At 35.9% G+C, this 20,548-nt stretch overlaps 1 protein-coding gene across 1 annotated transcript in view; it reads right to left on the bottom strand.

Moving 5' to 3' along the window:
• Haspin (haspin) overlaps positions 1 to 20,548 on the bottom strand; it is a 120,303-nt gene that overhangs the window by 59,227 nt on the left and 40,528 nt on the right. Inside the window, exons 4-8 of the mRNA XM_068372596.1 lie at positions 13,767 to 16,671; positions 10,898 to 10,928; positions 10,626 to 10,709; positions 5,188 to 5,332; positions 1,118 to 1,303 (exon numbers count right to left, since the gene is read on the bottom strand). Of these exons, the coding sequence (XP_068228697.1) occupies positions 1,118 to 1,303; positions 5,188 to 5,332; positions 10,626 to 10,709; positions 10,898 to 10,928; positions 13,767 to 16,671 (3,351 nt within the window). The remainder of the gene's footprint in view (positions 1 to 1,117; positions 1,304 to 5,187; positions 5,333 to 10,625; positions 10,710 to 10,897; positions 10,929 to 13,766; positions 16,672 to 20,548) is intronic.

Here is a 20,548-nt window from a genome sequence, read left to right as displayed (position 1 = left end):
AGTAATTCATATCTATGTTAAAAATAACTTACAATGAAAATTTTTGTGAAAAGGATCGATTGGATTTTTCATATATTTATGTTTTAGATTTTTTCTACTTAAAATTGGAAAAGTAAATATATACCAAATACATAATTTGAATTACTCACAACAAAAACCATTGATATTAGTCTCAATACCTTAAAACAATGTCCAGAAAATCTTCAATGCATGAGTTATACAGTTTTGGTTTCTGTCCTGTTAAACTGAAGATCTAGCAAAATGACCCAACTCTTTGTGGCTAGTACCCCTTTCCAAAGATGAATACAGTAATACATTTAGAGATCTTTTAATACTTGTGTAACTAGATCTAAAAGCATCCATGATATTTCATTTATCTCATCCCCTCCTGCAATTTAATGAACCAGCTATAGATCTAACAGACACCAATGCTACAATTACAGAGAAAAAAATCTTTCATAGAATCCATAAATTATCTACTGTACAATTCCAAATATATGTAATATTTTGCAAAGATGTAAGCAATATCATTGCTTAATGTCTTTCACAAGATGTAAAAATCCCTAATTATTTTTTATATTATCAGCATTGTATGAATATGTCCTTTCTTAGAAATCTTGCAAAATATGTTAAAATTAATTAAAGTATCTTTGTAATTGTTTTGAATGTTCTGACATTAGAAAACATTCTAGTTCCCTAAAGTTGTAGGATGTACTAGATTCTATGGTACGATATAAATACTGTGTCAAGTGTGTCAATGGTTTGTATAAAGCCTCAGAGCTTCAAACATCAAGAAAATACCTCAACTTTAATCTCTTCAGCAGATTTTACTAATTAAGAAGCTAATTACAGTACTGGCATTCAGCAAATACAGCTTAAGTACTTTATTACTTTTCGGGTGGTGTTACTTTCTTTACAAAATAAATGGGAAATTTTTTGCTTACTCTGAAATGTTTGTATAAATTCTGAAATAACATGAAATTTCTTTAATATATAAAACCACAGATATCTCTTGGAACTATTATATCATGTAACTTAGAGCAATACTTTACAACACAGTCAAATATTATAATCTTAATCTATAATTAAATACAAATTTGTCTGCAATAACACTTACAAAGATATAATAATCTCCGAGATGATTTCGCTGAAGCGCTTTTGAGGTTCTCCATTTACTTCAAAATCTCCTTCAATAGGCATTAACTTGAGCACAGTGGCCCCATCCATGTTATCAGGGTTTGGTTTTGTCATAAAAACCTCTCCATATACACCTTCCCCAATTTTTTTGCAACAACTCAGTCGGCTACAAAGGAAAGAAATTATTTAGTATAGCACATGATATTAATGAAAAACAAATCAATACAAATAGTAATACAGTGGAACCTTGACATACGAATTTAATTTGTTCCGTTATCATCGTTGTATATCAAAACAGTTGTATCTCAAAGCATTTTTTCCCATATAAAATAATGTAATATGTATTAATCTGTTCTAGCGCTATGAAACCACACCAAAACACAGCAAAATTACATATAATATACACAATTTATACACAAATAAATGAGTAATAATACACATAATGATAAAATAACAATGTGATAAATGATAATAAATGTTAATACGATCAATCAAAAAGAAAAAAAAAAAAAGTAATTTTACTTAGCACAACAAAAGGGATTTTGACGAAGGAAAAATCTATTTCTGGGGAGATACCTGTGACTTACTCAGCACAACAAAAGATGACGTGACACCAGCATGGGGGGGGGGTGGCAAGGTACGATTTGTTCTTTTTATTTACGTATGTACACTAATAACTACGTAATAAACACAAATGAAATAACATTGCTACCCTAATTTTGATTTATTTTCTTTGATTACGTAAACACTTGCTCATCATCACCTTCATGTCTGGGCTTTTTGGCCTCACTTTCCTGACTTTCATCAATTTCAGGTCTGGGCCTATCGTGCCAATTCTTTGGGTTTTCTTTATTTTTCGCGATTTTATTCATCTTAATTTTTTTAGCATTCATTCGTCATTTTTATCTAATTAATCATTCTAAACGCCTTTTTATCCCTCCTTCCACGTATTCCCATTCCTATTTTTCATTCCTTCTCGCTTTTCCCAAATTCATTGATTTCGCTAATTTATTTGATTTAGCGTAGATTTGGTTTAGGGAATGTGCTACCGCAAGATCCAGACAATCTGAACACATGCACGCACGCTACCGCCAACCCCTGTCTCGTTTATTTTGTCATTTCGTTTCGTCCTTGTTTCTCACTGGCGTTTTACTTAACTGTATCCAATAATATTGCATGCAATATTCACATTTTAGTATCGTATTTATAATTAAAAACATAGCGAATTATAATCTTATGCATTGTTTACATTCAAATCAGCTGATCAACCCTGCCTAGTCCGTCGTCAACCTTAATTTTCGGATCAAATAACTCGCTTATTAATAAGACATGCTACCGCCGATGCACGATAGTTTATAGTTTTTTGCTCTATGGTGCTTGATTATACAGTGTCAAAAGAGATTTAGCAAAGAAAATAATATTTCATTTATTAGAGAGAGAGAGAGAGAGAGAGAGAGAGAGAGAGAGAGAGAGAGAGAGAGAGAGAGAGAGAGAGAGAGAGAGAGAGAGAGAGAGAGAGAGAGAGAGAGAGAGAAATCATTCATATTTCTCTCTCTCTCACTAGATATTCTATTTCGTTTTGAAAGCATCATTGCATATTCGAGATAATTTTCTTGGGTTTTTTCATATCACCTGCTTTATCTTTAGCTTTGAGACCCATGGTAAATAATAAAATAGACAAAATAACTCGAAAAATAGGCATAAATACAACGAACTACACAACGAAGTGTTAAGGATGCAGCAACAACAAACAAACAGACCGAACGCCATCTATCGGTGGCCTATAGAACTATCACATCGCAAAATCGTATCTCAAATATCTCGTTGTATATCAAAGCATATATTTTCGAAAATTTTCTGTTGCATCTCAAAACATTCGTATATTAGGGCAATCGTATGTCAAGGTTCCAGTATACAACACAAAATATTGCTAAAACAAATATACCGTACATAAAAGCTTAGATTTTATTTTCTAAAATCTAGAATCTTGTAATTATGATACACACCTGAGTAAGGGCAGACACATAAGACAGAGTATACACTAAAATGAACACAGCTATACAGTATAACTGGGTGAGACCTGCCAAATATCATTCCTTAACTATCTAAACGCTAAATTTGTATGATAAATCAGTGGGACAGGGAAGAGGGCACTTTTACACAAACAAATAAATTCCTTACATTCAATTATACTATTTAGATGTAAAAACCATGCTCTTTAAGGCTATGTTCATGGCTTGACATTAAGCGGGTGTCTACACACATGCGTGGCCCTGTTAAAATTTGGCAACTTTGAAACAGCGTCAAGTAAACACTGATTTGCTCAAAGCACACAGAAGATAGAAAGACGCAAGTTGTCCAAAAGGAGAGCTATGATCTTCGACCATCTAAGGACCATCTAACGGTTTTTTAAGAGTGACGAGTTCACGTATATCAAGAACCTTGTGAGGATACGAAATTTGAGATTGACGACATCTAGGACAGGTCTCAAACCCCCTTACACATTGGGTGATAAGAATGAGAGATATAGCCAATGAGTTGGCTATACTGTACAGTAGTTACTTCTTTGAAGGCGTTCTTCTTCAAAAGATTCTCTACTTCCTCTTTTACTTATGAATTTTTCTGGGTTGTTAGTGTAAAAAGGGAGATCTAGCAGAATCCGCTAGAAGAGGGGATAGCCTACCATAAGAACACGGAGAACTCAAGGATCTGATTACAAAATTTCCCAATGAGGTAATAAAACCAAATTCTGCCTTCCACTGAGTTTTATGAACATAACATTAATGACATGAAGTAGCTAAAAGATCTTTATTTTTCTAGGAACTAGATTATCAAGGTTCAACAGCAGTGATCCTTACCGAAGAGTATGCTTGTGGATTATCTGAGGGCTACGTGTTCACAGTTGTATAAGTCCAATGTAATCGCTGCATTCAGCAGCCCTTTATTCTATTTTAGAAACATTGCTATGTACACAGTCAGCCAGTACCAAAGCCCTCCCTTTATGAGATTACCATAAATTCAGAAGAGGGAACTAATGCAGAGGTACTGTACATCTTCTGTTTTCAGTAGGGGGGATGCCTTGCCTTGCCCATTTCCTCTCTCTTTCCATTCAAATCCATTCTATACCTACCTTCCTGGTTACATCTCTGGACATGCAACAGAGGTATAACAATCCTGGATTTTTGCAAAAGTCTCATACAACTTTCTCTAGTCTTCTCCTGTCAGCTACTAATGAGTCATTGCAGACTCCTTTCTGTACTCCTTTGGGGCAAAAAGATAATCGTATGGCTAAAAATTCATACTTTTGGTGACATAAGGGACTTATAGTGCATGTAAGCCTTCAGTCATAATGAAAGTGCCTCTCAAACTCCTCAGGTGTCCATACAGGTATCCAAACGTGTTAATGCTTGAGACGCTTGGAATTACTAATATAGTTTTTTCCAAAATCAAATTGAGACTAGAGTACACCTTGCTCTTATTATGATCTGAGGAATGTGATTGAAGAGAGTCTGATCTCACGCCCACGCAAAGGACGAATACCTAGCAATGCTGTTTGACTGTGAATTTTTCCTTGTACTTGTAAGAGAAAAAGAAAGAGAAAGTCTTGGGTAATTCATCTGGAGCAATTGCTTACAAAAAAAGTATAAAAAAATCTGAATTAAGTGATTATGTTTCCTACCTATAATAAAGGGGCTAGGGTTCTGGGAAATGAATATTAAAGTGAAATATCATTACCATAAACAATTTAAATAAAAAATAATTACTCATGGGGTTAGACATAAGATGAGTTCACTCCACTTGTTGCTGCCCTGTATAATTTCAGCCTGAAATTCAATTAAGCATAATAATATGGATTTGAAAATGGTACAGTATGTAAGGAAAGAGATAAGAGAAGGAACACTTAAAAGTGAGCTGGAGAAAGACAGATTGGCAGGGTTCCCCATTATCTAACCCTTCTCCGCCACTTGAAGTTTATCTGCCTTTAACCAGTAATGTAGACATTGAAAATAAATTAAATAAGATTTGTCATATTCAAGACCAGAATCATACCTTTCTGTAAAACAGTCGGTCATAGGAAGAGGTTCTGTTTGACTGCATAAGGCTAAAACATGTCTTTGAGGATCTTCTAAAACACTCTGAGAGAGGAAATCTATTTGGCTAGTACATTCATCCTCTTCCTCCTCAATAAAGCTCCCTGAAAATAGATAAAAATATTAAAAATTAATCTGCAGAGCCAAACATGTCCATTTTATATGAACAGAATTTAAATAATAAATTTTCTTATTTCTATACTCACCTGATGTTCATGACTTCTCCAAAATTTATCAAATATTTTCCCATTTTCTTTTCCTTTAAAAAAGATACATACCCTCAGTAAAGTGATGAGGCAATCTACAATACAATGGTAAGTAGCAAGCTAAGTATTCCCATTCTTCAGTCTTCTCTGTTGAAGTTACTCATCAAAACATGATTGTATTTTAACATAATATCTACTAATTGGGTTAGCACAAAAGAGAGAGAGAGAGAGAGAGAGAGAGAGAGAGAGAGAGAGAGAGAGAGAGAGAGAGAGAGAGAGAGAGAGAGAGAGAGAGAAAATCAATCTCTCTCTCTCTCTCTCTCTCTCTCTCTCTCTCTCTCTCTCTCTCTCTCTCTCTCTCTCTCTCTCTCAAGAGAGATTGATTTTCCCAGGCTCCTTGCTCCTTTTCAGAAGCAGGAACAAGTGGATTGCTCAAAGGCTCTTTTGGACATGTGTCAACAAAAGCCTTTTTTGACAGACCCATCACACAAGATGAAACATGGGTCCATCACTATGATCCTGACACTAAAGTCCAGTCTATGCAATTGAAGCACTTTGACTCACCACTCCCAAAAGAAGGCAAGAGTGCAACCCTCTGAGTGAAAAGTAATACTTACCATCTTTTGGGACCAGCACAGAGTAGTGATGACGGATTTCCTGGCCAAGGGTGCCACAATTACTGGGACTTACTATGCTTCACTACTGCGTAAATTGTAAGAATCCATCAAACTCAAAAGACCAAAGGAGTCCGACTTTAGTGGCTATAAAATTCTTTCCCAACGCCCTTATTCTCCTGACCTGGCACCATCTGACTTTCACCTCTTTCCAACCATGAAGTCATTTTTGAATGGAACACGTTTTCCAGATGATGAGACTGATTTCCAAGGTGGAGTCATGGTTTGAGGCTCAACGCCCCTCGTACATACAGTATAGCAGAAGAAACCAAATTCTTTGTTTCCTTAAATTGCGTCAATTAAATACAACAACAAAAAACTTTTCGATCGTAGTTTAAAACACTATACTAGATTTCACTAGTTAACCACTAGCTTTAGCAAACATTATTGCATTCTAAAAAATTCCTGATTTTAAAAAATTATGCTTTATTAAAGCCTGTTTGTATTTTTGTTTTCAATTTCGGATACATTTCACCAATTGAGTATTAAAGTCTGTTTTTACTTTTGGTTATGATCAGCTCATCTCAAGCGGCCGCTCTCGTGAACATGCACATGTAAAAATAACAAGGAGTATAGTTTATTGAATTTCTTAACTTATTCAAAATATCTTCATAATGAACATTACATCAACAGTAATATGTTGTATGCTATCATAGTTTTGATACAGTTCATTTATAACTATAATGCAACGCAGGTGCTGTTGAGGAATGAGGATAGGGGGTGGGGAGATGTGGGGGTGGAGAGGAATAGTCGTAGTAGGAGGCAGCAGACGGGTGTAGGACGGCACCTCGTTGTTCCAGGGGTTGTTGATGAAGGAGAGGACTAATTGGTGAGGGACCTATGGTCGTGGTTCAATCACGCCCCAGTTTTCTATACCGACACTCAAAGAGTGAGCGAGCTAGGTTTATTCCTAGCATTCCATGCATCTCTTTTTATCTGGTATATTCAGCAATAACTATGCCTTAGAAATGGTGCTAGAGGAGCATTTCACGGAGCGACACATCACAGAGCGACACAGGTCGAGCCCATAAATAGATTTTTCCTTCGTCAAAATCCCTTTACAGTATTAGTTATCTCTTGGACATATTATTACGTTTCTCTCTCTCTCTCTCTCTCTCTCTCTCTCTCTCTCTCTCTCTCTCTCTCTCTCTCTCTCTCTCTCTCTCTCTCAAGGTATATAAATAGTTTCATGTGTCAAATGTTGTATTTATTACATAGATTCATGTATCCAACAGTTGGCAAAATCCAATAGTAGGCTTGGTTCAGCTCTGCTATGGCCCCAGCTATGCTAAGTTTGGGAGATGCAACCTGTAACTCATTTGGTGTGGCTGCAGCTGTCACATCATGTATTCTGTCTCGAGATCACAGCAAGTCCCGATGACAAAGGAAAAGTTATAATCCTCCGAAAGATTTCACTTAGTCCTAGTCCATCTTCAAGTCAGCCAAGACTTACAAGAAAGAGAGCACTGGATGCTAGATTATATCCACCTGAAAAACTTCAACAAGACCCCAGTACTAAAGCCAGAGGTAGATCGAGATCCTAATTTCTTCCAGCTGTGGGAAGACAGTTTCATTGAACTGGGTATAACTACCATTTTATTTTGATTGCAGAATTGGTTGAGCAGTCTTTGGAGTTGGAAATTCCAGAACCTCGTTTCTTAGCCTCCTCTTTCCGATAGGAAGATGTATATGCAATTTCAAATGAAGTCTGGCCAGTGTTTCAAGCTATGCTTGTGTCCCAAGGAAAGCCATGCATCAAGCTGCGAAGTCTCTCTGGGAGGCTGAGTAATAAAGGGATTTTGACGAAGGAAAAATCTATTTCTGGGTGAGGGACCTGTGTCGCCCAGTGAAATGCTATAGCACCATTTCTAAGGTATAAATACTGCTAAATATACCATAGAAAAAAGTTGCATGGAATGCCAGGAATATACCCAGCTCGCTCACCTTTATAGGGTGTCGGTATAATAACTGGGGCGTGTTGAAACTACTACCAGAGGTCCCTTACCAATTATTCTTCTCCTTCCTCAACATCCCCCATTACTACGAGGTGCCGTTCTCTAGAGCTACTGCCCCCCACAACTACCACTACCCATGCTTCTCCCATCATTCCTTCATAGCACCTGTGAAGGTTCAGACGTGTTTTTCATGGCTTTGTGTTTTTTTGTGTTTTTGAAGATGTCAGATGTTTTGGAGATCCCTGCTCCCAAGTTGAGTATTAGATTTGTCTGTTTGGGATTTCTAGGTAGCGTCACACGTTCATTTCATAACCTTGTTGGTTTTTCCCTAAGCCACTTTGTTGTCGCTCCCTTACGGGTGTGTATGCGGCCATTTGGTGTCGCTTCCTCGTGACCTCTTTGTTTTGTCCGACTTTCAGTTAGTTCCTCATACTAATTGTAGTCTCATTTTTGTGTTCTGGACATCTAATTCAATGTTTTGGCATGAATTTGTCTTTTATTTAGGCTATTTGGACAGTAACTAATTTTCTACAATATGAGTGCTATTATGTGGTTGATGTGATGAGGAGGATTTTCCCACCTCCAAATATTGCACCCATCACATCTTACATATTTCCCCTTTTGTGTCCAGACAAGATAGATAGACAGATAGATAGATATAATATATATATATATATATATATATATATATATATATATATATATATATATATATATATATATTGCTGATACAGCTTTTTCTTGACTTCTTTGGCTGGTTTTCTGGACTGTGAGTTATGTATATCTAAGATTAATGAAAAGTGAACAAACTATGGGGACTAGAATTCCCAGGGCAGCCTGTCCTTTTCTTTATTATTATGTGCCAAAGAACAGTGGAAAGCTCGATGGGAACTTTATGTGACAATGTTTCTAGATAACACTTGTGGGCTACTGTATTGAAATCATTCATGTTAATGATATGTGAGGTATTCCAATTGTTTTACAGTATATATTATGGAATTCCTCTTAAATGTGTGATTTTAATTAAGTCTGTTCATGAACATAGCAAGTGCAAAGTTGATGTTAATGGAGTCCTATCAAACAAATTTCTAGTGAACAGTGGAGTACTCCAAGGGAATGTGTTGTCACCTATGTTGTCTATCCTCCTCATGGATTTTGCAGTCGGAGATAGTAGAGAAGGATTGGACTGGATTGGAAATAGGAAATTAGCAGACATAGACTATGCTGATGATGCTGTCCTTATTAGCAGAATACCACATGATTTGCAATGCTTGCTTACCAGAATGGGCTCAAGATAAATAGAAGAAAGACAGATATGATGAAAACAGAGTATGCAATGGAAGATGAAATATCATTGGAAGGAGAAAGGATTAATAAGGTGGAATCATTAAGTATTTAGGACTATGATCTCCAATACAGGGTCTTTAGAAATAGTTTGGTGAAAGATTGAGAAAAGCAAATCAGACAATGACTAAGTAAAATTTGGAAATCAAATTGCCAGAAATTACATATAAAAATCAGACTAGGCCTATATCAGTTTAGCGAGATTGGTGTTACTATATGGATATGAGTCATGGTATGACAATGAAACAATCTCCAATAGATTTAGTATATTTGAGAACAAAGCCCCCATAAGGATATTGGGAGTCAAATGGCAGGACAGGATTAGAAATGAAACTAAGAGTGATTAAATGAATGCCATATGTGGATGAGATCATGATGTGGAGTAGATGGAGATGGTTTTTGGTAGCTGGGCTCCACAAAGTACTAGAAGGGTTGAAAGACCCAGGCCTACATGGCTGAAGACTATGAAGTGTGAAGTAGAAGATCATGAATGGAGAAGTATTGAATTAAAAGCTCAAGATAGAGACGACTGGCGAAATCTAACCAAGGCCCTTTGCGTCATTACTCGTAGGAGGAGATGATATGTGAAAATGGATAAACCTAACTGCCTTTCTTTAGGTCTGGGTGTTGTTTGCATAAACTGTCTATGAAGTTATTTTCAACCTTGATAACTTGAAATGCTCACATAAAAAAATATCATACATGAAGTATGTGCAGCTTGTTGGGTCCCCTTACCCAGAACCAAAATAAGGGGTGATGCCCAGTATCTTATGGTATTCCCTGAGGCCAGTTAGTTAGCAGGATTGGGGTCGGTAACCTAATAGTATGTCTGTGTGCCATACCCTGCCACAGCCCAAACCACTATAACAGGGATGACCGCAAACAATTATACCACCTACAAGATGCGCATGAAAGGTATGGATCCTCAGCCAATTTACAGGTACCGTACATTAAACTGGTTGTAACATCCACTCAATCCCCAGCAAGTATCTATCTCTTGTTTCACATACAACAACCATTGTTTAACCTTCTATTAAACAATTCTAATGAATGTTCCAGCCCAGGCTGAACACATCTTCTTTTTAAAGGACGATGGCATTACGAGTAGGAACAATTAGTACTGTAATGAGAAATAAGCAGGTTTCAAATTACAATGATAATGCACTGTAATCCTACAAAAATATATACAGTATTTTTCTTAAAAATAGCTACACTTACTAGAGGGTTCGAAACCAGTTGTATTTAAATGAGTTATCGTTCTTCTACCAATTGACATCCGATGGACAGTTTTGCGCCGGGAATCTGTAAATTTGTTAAAATATTAAATTTATTAAATAACATTTTCATATTGGATTCAAAATATGTTTCTAGGCAATTAAGCTGAATTTATCATAATTAATCATACCTGTAGCAGACTGATTATGCTACTCAAAACCACTACAATGAGACAATATAATAATACAATAATGAGCCACAAAGCTGTTAATTACCTCCAAGCTGCTCAGAACCATACAGAGATGCCTGAAAAGATAAAAAAAGAATTATGTAAATAACACCAGGAGTAAAATTACAGTATAGTAAATTACCTGAAAAAAAAGCCTATATTTCAGGATGACAACTAAAAAAAATTTCCAGAAATTAAAAAGCAGTTTCTACATACAAAAATTTTGCATGTACAGTATACAGCAAAACTCGTGATACCTGAATTCATTGAGATTCGTTTGAAAGTCACTAACTGGCAACTATTATTTTGTTCATATTTCTAATGAGACTTTTGAAACTTCGCTCAATAAAAGATACAGTTCATTAAGCATGATTTTAGAGCATTAATGCTATACTTTTTATCAAAATAACAACTAGATCATTATGGGAAAATTAACCCAATGATAAAAATTTTTAAAAATAATTACGTAATGAGTCTGGCTTTTTAGCCACCTTAGTAATGAATTTAAAGTAAAGAACGTATCGTAGATGTAGTTGTGGGCGGAGTCTAACGAAACACCAACTGGCAGAGTGGCAGTGTTGTGGTGACACACTTACAGTCTTGCAAAGTATGTCTACTTGTACAGTACTCTGTCACACATGACTGGAGATACCCAACTATAACTTCAGTTGAGCGGTACATTTCACCAAATTAAAAAAAATAGGGACGCAACCAATCAATCAATGAAACAACCGTGTATATAGCCTATGACTATTACAATACAATGAAGAAGAAAGATTAAAAAGCCATCCTAGGCAATGGGAGACCCTGCTGCACAACAGCAGAAGGAAACAAAGGGTTAACTAATTTTTATAACCACGCATTCATTTTCATATACTGTACTTTGCCTAAGCATATTATACCTAAAAATAATGATGGCTTTTAAAAGATAAAATTGTATTTATTCTAATTATTTTACCAGAATTTGCTTGTTTTCTATTTCACATAGGCCTAGGTATTTCAATGAATTATACATATCTGTTTTATCAAAATTATAGTGGTCTATCATTTACTTAACCTATAACACTTGTATCATCAGTCTTAATCATTATCTATTACTTGGCTTATTGATGCCTGTAGGAAGTGTTTGGTTTTCAAGATTTACTTAAGATTTAATTAGAACCAACTTGTGAGGGTTTAAATAGCTCAGTTTGCCCCTCTGCGTCTTATTATCATATGTGACTTGAACTTCGTGCTTCTTATTATATAAGTCTTATAAAGCCTAAAGGCCTAGAAAGAAAACAAAGAAGGATGTATACTACACCTAAACTGTGGAGAAATTTCACGAATCGTACTTTATGGCTAGATAGACACTCTTTATGAGTTACAAGATTTGATGCAAATATATATTGCTGCTATTTGACATATAGCCATGCCCTAGTATGTTATAAAGCCATGACTTCAGAGCCATATAATTATTATTATTCAAGATACTAAGTTATTGTAGAATCAGCACATTATAGCTGCGGGTGTATATGTCTGACCTGGTTATGGACTTCAGTTCGTAAAGTGAAAGTACAGTTAATAATAGAGGCAGAATTAATTATATTTCTAATAGCAAAGATAACTCACCACCTCGCTTATTTACTGATTTAATTATCAGTATTTCCTCACCCTGAATAAACTCCACTCGAGAGACTAGACCGATATAAGTAGCGTTGACTATAACCTAAGCTATAGCTTATGATAATTTATTGCAAGTTTCGAAACCACGACCCTAACTAATTTTTGCTTTATACAAAACATGACATAAGCAATATTAAATAATAACTTTGAATTCATATCCCAAATGTACAATTTGTTACCATTAGACTATAGGGCTAAGCTTAAATTTTTTCAGTCTTGAAGCCTTCTTTCCCAATCTCCCTCTATCCAGACAGACAGTTCCAAGAATAGTCTTGTGGAGTTACGGTGACAGAGATTCATGCCACGCTAACATGTTTAATTTTTGTTCTGAAATATTATTCTGACATGATATTTTTAACAATCTAATATTTTTCAATGATAAAATTTTACATAACAATGGACCAAGGTTGTCTCATACATACACATGTTTACAAGGTGAAATATAAAATTTAATACTTACTGGTAACTTAAGAACAACGCTCATCCGATGCAAAAAATAAAAAAAGTATCACCAGTTTTGCCACATACAATACAAACCCACCAACATCCATGGTCCACAAATATACCATGACTCAAACTATTGTCTAACAGTGAGAAGAATGGCAAGCTCGCAATGTGTGCGCCACATGGATAATCAGATACCCATCAATTACATCCCTCATTTTTCCTATATTAAGTCCCCTAGAGATAGATAAATTTTTAATGTTCATAAGCAAAGAAAAATTATTCAAATAAATGTGAGCTTTCAACGACAACACAATAGGGTAGTTCATGTCTCTGGCACTTGGTGACCAGCAAATCTTGGTTACAAATATTGTTTTACTTACCAATCACGTGATGCCTTTATTAACAAGTGGTTGTGTTACTGATGGAGTAGAGTAGGTACTCTAAATCTTTTTTGTGTGATTATTGTTATTCTAAAACCAGGATATTATGTATTAAGCACGTGTGTATAAGGAAGAAGTCAAGGTTTTTTAACAATTACTCACTAAATATGAACTAGTTTTTGAACAATAACTGAATAATATGAACTATAAGTGGTTAAGTATTTGAAGTAACTTAATAGCATGCAGTTGCAGATTTACCCTTAAGACATGACCTATCTATTCTACTAAACCTTTCCAGTTCCTCAGGAACTATCCAATTCAAACTTTGAAATATTAATCATTGTAGAAAATACTATAACAATGAATTTGGACTTAATTGAATAAACATTTTATACAGATGCAGTAGCAAAAGCAAATACATACCCTTGCAACACTTAGTGAACGTATCCAGCCTTTTCCTCGTTTATTTAGCATGGCGATTTTCATCTCGTCATTAAAAACTTCATCTAAACCAATATCACATCTGGACAAATCACAATTATTATTGAATGACATATCAACCGGGTGTTTTTGTGCAGTCACAGATTTTTTAGTCTCATTAATATCACTTGTTTCTGATATATTATCTTGCATCATATCATCCTCTTTTGATTCCTCTTTGATTTGATCTTCTAAAAGATTATTAAGAACAACACTGGATTCCCTGAAATTTTTACTCTCTTCCTCAATATCTTCACATTCACTTAATTCTTTTGTATAATGTACACTATAAATAGAATCTTTTTCTGAAACTGTATTCTTGGAAGCAATGCTGAACTTGCTTTCATCAAAATCAGAGTTTCTACTCTTAACAGAGGATAAACTGAACTGCATGATACTTAACTTCTTTTTTGTTTCACGTAATTTCCTTGCAGATGGTCGAGTACAGACAAACTCCTTATCAACAGACTTAGATGACATACTATCATCTATAAACCTAAACTGTTGTGACTCACCTCTTTTGTTAGCTAATCTAAGGGATGTCCTCTTTCTAATAACTACTACTAAGGGCTTAGTAGCTGAGGTGTCCAATACAAAGTTTTCTTTTGACGATGCTAAAGAGTCCCCAGAACTATCTATTGCTTCCTTTCTTAAACGAGACATTCTCCTTGTAGAACATTGGAGAGCAAAGCTTGGTTGTATTTTCCTCAAGCTTGACTTCCTTTTTCTAATGTTTGGTTGCCTGTTCCAAGGTTTGGAGAATGATGGCTCTGTAGTCGTTGAATGATCTGTATTTCCATTTTCACTCTGGATACAACTTTTTTCTGCATAGCTTTTCTTCATCTTAGAAATATGTCTACTTTGACGAGTGAGTCTTTTCACTATCGGTAGTGGCTCTACCTTATTCTTTGAATATTTTCTCTTTTGCTTTCTGGTTCTTAGTGAAAGCCCAATACCTGGATGATTTAAAAATGAGTTTATCTCTCTCTCTCTATTGGAGGAAATATTTCTTGATACTTCTTGGATTACACTATTATCACTAGATACTCTATCTGGCACTAATTTATCTTTTGGAACAGCATCAAGAGGCATTTGTGCACTTAGGCTGGGGCTTCCATCATAATTAGTGTTTACAGATTGGTCACTTGATGAGATTGGATGAAGCTCTCCAGAGGGATCAAATTCTGGGATACAGACATTTTTAGATGAGTTCTTTTTAAAATGTGAGGGTTTAATATTAAACTCATTATTACTTGAAGCAGACTTACGTTTTTTATCCCCTTCACCCTCCAATGAGCATGGTACACTTTTAGCGCAATTACTTGACACACAGCCATTAGATACACATGTATGATAATCACTTCCTGTAGAAGGATTGTCTAATGATTTCTTGCTCTTAAGGGATAAAGTCTGCATATGGCCAGCTAATGAATCTTCGAAAACTACAGGAGAAGATTCTCTTGACAACTTAAAATCTTCCCGTGGTACTGGTGAGATAAGTCTAGTACCATCAGCGTTCCAAAGGTTTAAACTATCATCGAATGACCTAATTCGACTGGTATCTACTGGTGTACTGGTAACTGCACTACGTCCACTTGATTTACCTGATCCTTGTGACCCATTAGAAAACTGTGAACCTGGTGTTAGTTTTTGTGATGACAAAAACTGACCATTCAAAAATACTTTTGCAAAATTCTTATTTACTGGGGTGCCCAAAAACCCTTCAATATTATTTGGTGAAGAGCTACAAGGAATCCCATAATGGCTTTCCATACTTGGATGCACAACAGAATTAACTTTCCCTACAGCAATATTTGGCTTTTTAAATACAGACAAACCCATTCTACAATGAATCTCCTTAGCATCAAGATTTGAATTTGAGGTTTCCTTTTTTTCAGAACCATCACTAAAATCTGAGGAAGAAGCTATCTTATCACTCCCCTTCCATCTTTCATCACATTCCACACTTTTCTTTCCTCGGTTAATTTTTGGTCTACCCCTCTTTCTATGTACCTTGGTGTTTTTATCTGCAAGTTCATCCTCTGAAGAAAACAAATGAAGAGAATGACCATCTGTTTTAATATTTGTACCACTGGTTTTATTTTCCACATCTTTATCAGAGGAAAACAGTTCTGGAGAAACACCATTATTTCTATTATTCTTGATATATCTATTATTGAAAACCTTATCTTCCTTATTAGATTCAAAATTCACAACAGGTTGTTCTTCGGCTTTCTCTACAGTAATACCTGGCTTTTTAAACACAGACAAACCCCTTCTACAATGTATCTTCTTTGCATCAAGATTTGAATTTGAGGTTTCCATTTTTTCAGAACCATCACTAAAATCTGAGGAAGAAGCTATCTTATCACTCCCCTTCCATCCTTCATCACATTCCACACTCTTCTGTTCTCTGATAATTTTTGGTCTACCCCTCTTTCTATGTACCTTAGTGTTTTTATCTGCAAGTTCGTCCTCTGAAGAAAACAAAGGAAGAGAATGACCATCTGTTTTAATATTTGTACCACTGGTTTTATTTTCCACATCTTTACCAGAAGAAAACAGTTTTGGAGATACATCATTATTTCTATCAATCTTGATATATCTGTTATTGAAAACCTTATTTTCTTTGTTAGCTTCAAAATTTACTATAGGTCGATCTTTGGGTCTCTTAATACTGTCAGTATCCTTCTTAATGGATTGTAACTTTGAATTTTCAAAAGCACTAGAATGCATAAACGACCGAGTACAAGACTTCAACGACTGGTAAAGAATACCAGTTGTATCAACTGAACTGCTGGAAGACGAAAGGATCTCGGTAACCTTTTGAACAGTACGGACTGGTAACCTGGAATTGATAAGAATTCAAAAATAACTTCAATAATATGCATCTACTGAATAACACAGTGAAAGAGAAAAGAGAAATGATTGCTCTTTCATTAATGAATCATTAAATCAAAACATTCTAATTAATCATTCACTGTATATGTAATGAGCAGAAATGTACAATAATGAGTATTTGTAAATATAACAACTCCAAAATAAACTAAACTGTTGGTCAAATGTCCCATTTTGGGAGAAAAAAAATCATATGTCAAATATCTTTAGTCCAACATTCTGTGGTCTAGCAAATTCCATAGTCAAGAACATTTAGGCAGTATTAGGAACCAAACTTCTGTTTACAATAAAGTCACCAGCCAAGTGTTTTAACAAAACTTATGGGTAATGATTACCCTAAATAACAAAAAATGTATAAGAAAAAAAATCTTAAAAGTAATACTGTACGTATTTTTCCTAGCTATAAAAAACTAAGTCCTTTAAAATAAGGACATGTCCTCAGTAACGCTTGAATGGCCATTGAATTGTCAATAAAGTAATTGGTTAGTTACAGTTGAGGCAATGAGGGAGCTCCGCCCACCCACCCATGTGTATACAAACCTCACCTCCTTTAAAATAGGAAGACTCACTCATTGGTGAGAGGAAGTGCCCTAGAACAAAATTGGAAGGTTCTTACTTACCTGGACATGTCATCCTTCCATGTCTCATAGGGGAGCATGGAAAGCTACTCCACCAATCTCCTGACAACTAATCAACAGATGTTGAAGCTGATAGAAACTAGTACTAGAACAAGGAAAACCTATCATCCTAACAGGGAGAGAGCATTGATAGTGTCAAACTAGGCACATCAAAAGAAATGTTTGGTAAGACAACAACCCATCCTCCCTTTTGCTAGAAAGATGGAAGAGTTACTTCTTGGTAGACCTAGCCTTCGACAAAGGTGCTCTATCAAGTAACTCATCAGCATCAGATGTAATGGGCATGGATACTACATCCCTGAAAGAGAGGTACAAGAAAGAGGTAGAAGAGCCAATCATTCTACCTTTCCTCAAGACTTATATCGAATGCAAGGGAGTCCTGCAAGGGAGCTGGAAGTCTTACAAAATTACTGAGCAGCCACCTCAGGACCCAAGAAAAGGGATCCAAGGATCTATGGGCAACATCCGTAAGGTACATAGAGGCAGAGATCGTCTGACACCTTCAGCTCCAAGTATGCAGAAAAGTAACCGGAAGGCAACTAACAAAGCTAGGATTTTGAGACCACAGAGGTACAAACTGACTAAAGTCACATCTGTAAGCAAACTGCTTTACCAACCCAGAAGGAACAGTGCCTTGATACTTCCTTTATGTTCCTAGAGGGGCTACTGAGAAGGCAATGATACTTGCACACCAGGTGTTAAGTCCAACCCATGTAGGACTACAGTGCCCTGATGTCATGCAAGGTGACTTCTATCAACTAACACATAATGATAGGATAAAGGTCCGAATGGTAATGGTTCTTTATTATAATCTGTGAGACAACGAAAATGACAGAACTCCTATCCCTCAAAAGTTTGACATCATGAAGAAAATAAACCTCTCCTACTCTCTTGCTAAAGCAGAGAATAAATAGTCTTGAGAGAAAGATTCCTATGATGTCCTCCGGTAAGTGTAGGAATAAGGCCCAGTGCCCTTAGGACAAAGCCCACCACACCCTGGGACCTAAGTTCCAAAATATGCAAGATTGATCTAAACACCTTTAAAGAATGGACCAATCCATTGAGGAGAAGGGATCCACAAAATACTGATGAGACTCTTCTTCTCCAAGTCTCTTGCAGATGCAGAGAAGAGAGACAGTCTTGCGGGAAAGACCCTATGATGCCCTTCACCTGTCAGTAGGAGGCATGTGAGTCTATGCCTTGGTGATAAGGACCCTCCCACCCAAAGACCTAAGTCCCAGGGAAAGCAAGTGTGCTCAAAGCTCCCTTGAAAAATAGATCTTTCTTTCATCCTCCTACAAGGGATCCCAAATCTGCTGAGGTGCTTCCTCGTCAGAAGCAGGCGAGGAAGTCTGTGATCTTATGTTAAGTTTTTCTGACCAGGGAGACACATTCTCCACAACTTCAATTCAAAAAGTGTCTTCTCGAGACCTACCTAAGAGCTTGCAGAACAGGATACTAATCGACTTGGGGTCATCCCAGATTTTCCCATGCAAGGGACCAGGAAGGTGAATGAACAAGCTCCACTTTCCATGTTATGGTTATGGTGAAAGATGAATAAAGTGTCAGAGACAATAAGTAAATATGACTAAAGCATAAAATTTGCCCAGAGAGTGTACAAACGAGAATATATTGTGCTAGCAACCCGTTACTTATGTGTGGGCATTTGGGGCATGTAGCATACTGTATATAATTATAAAACTGTATTAGAGGGAAGAGGCTCATCACTGCTCAGTAAAACATGACCTTCTTCGCAACAAAGTTGGCAAAGGTAATAATCCTGAAATATGATGATTGTCTTTTTGATCCCTCGTGTTGAGGAAAATTACTGCTAAAAGCCTATACTCATAAATATACTAAAGTATATTCAACAAATCTCAAAAAAAAAAAAAAAAAAAAAAAAAAAAAAAAAAATTGAAGCCCGATTTCTCAAAACCTGAAATTTTCAGCAAAAAATTGTCTTTACTATTTTTAATGTTGATTCATTTTTGTCATTCCGGTATGAAAAGATAAGAAATTTTATTGCCTATAATCTGAAAATTCATTTTTTTTTCTTAAATTAATAACTTTCACAACCTTTGGAAGTGACTTCTATACACTGATAAAATAATAAATAAAAAATAAAAAATCCAGCTTTGCTAAAACCACACTCCTATTAAAAACTCAGTTTGTATGGTTTAGAAAAATGTAAATCCTTTTTAAATTTGAGATTTTAAGGGACGAAAGGTTTGTACTGCATATGCATAAGAAAAAATAAATACAACATTAATTTACATAGCTACAAGAACTCAATATGAATAGAGAGAGTGGTAGCCTACTCCAGGAAGCTGGGAGAGACTCAACACCATTACTATGAATCAACACATTTCTGCATAAACATGACACACAACAGCATGATTTCTTTTACATTTCCAATGTTGGAAATTAGTACAGATGCAATAAAGGTATTTTTAATTTATGGCAAAACAAACCCTCCGATAATTCATTCAAATGGAAATAGACAAGTATAGGCTTCGTCTATTCTTTATGGTGAGAGAGAAAGATGTTTCTTCTGTGCTTTATATATTTACTGGACATAACGATAATTAACTGCTAACACCAAGTTAACAAACAGAAATTATTTAAACTTAAAATTTTACTTTTACTCTGATTAATGAAATAAGTTTCTGAATTGCTTGGATATCACCATTTCCATTCGCTAAATGGGCAGTTTATTTGCTGAAGTATTCCCATTACTATTGTAATGCATAGTACATACATACATATACCAAGGCACTTCCCCCAATTTTGGGGGGTAGCCGACATCAACAAGAAACAAAAACAAAAAGGGGACCTCTACTCTCTACGTTCCTCCCAGCCTAACAAGGGACTCAACCGAGTTCAGCTGGTACTGCTAGGGTGTCACAGCCCACGCTCCCACATTATCCACCACACATGAAGATTCATAATGCTGAATCCCCTACTGCTGCTACCTCCGCGGTCATCTAAGGCATCGGAGGCAGCAGCAGGGCCTACCAGAACTGCGTCACAATCGCTCGCCATTCATTCCTATTTCTAGCACGCTCTCTTGCCTTGCTCACATCTATCCTCCTATCACCCAGAGCTTCCTTCACTCCATCCATCCACCCAATGACAAATCTGGAAATGATTTGTATTTTCCTAACTATACAAACCTGGAGCTCTTTACAG

Source organism: Palaemon carinicauda, chromosome 4, assembly GCF_036898095.1.
Source record: "Palaemon carinicauda isolate YSFRI2023 chromosome 4, ASM3689809v2, whole genome shotgun sequence".
Classification (NCBI taxonomy): Eukaryota; Metazoa; Arthropoda; class Malacostraca; order Decapoda; family Palaemonidae; genus Palaemon; species Palaemon carinicauda.
Note: the sequence above shows the minus strand (reverse complement) of the source record. Positions and strands in the feature narration are given on the sequence as shown.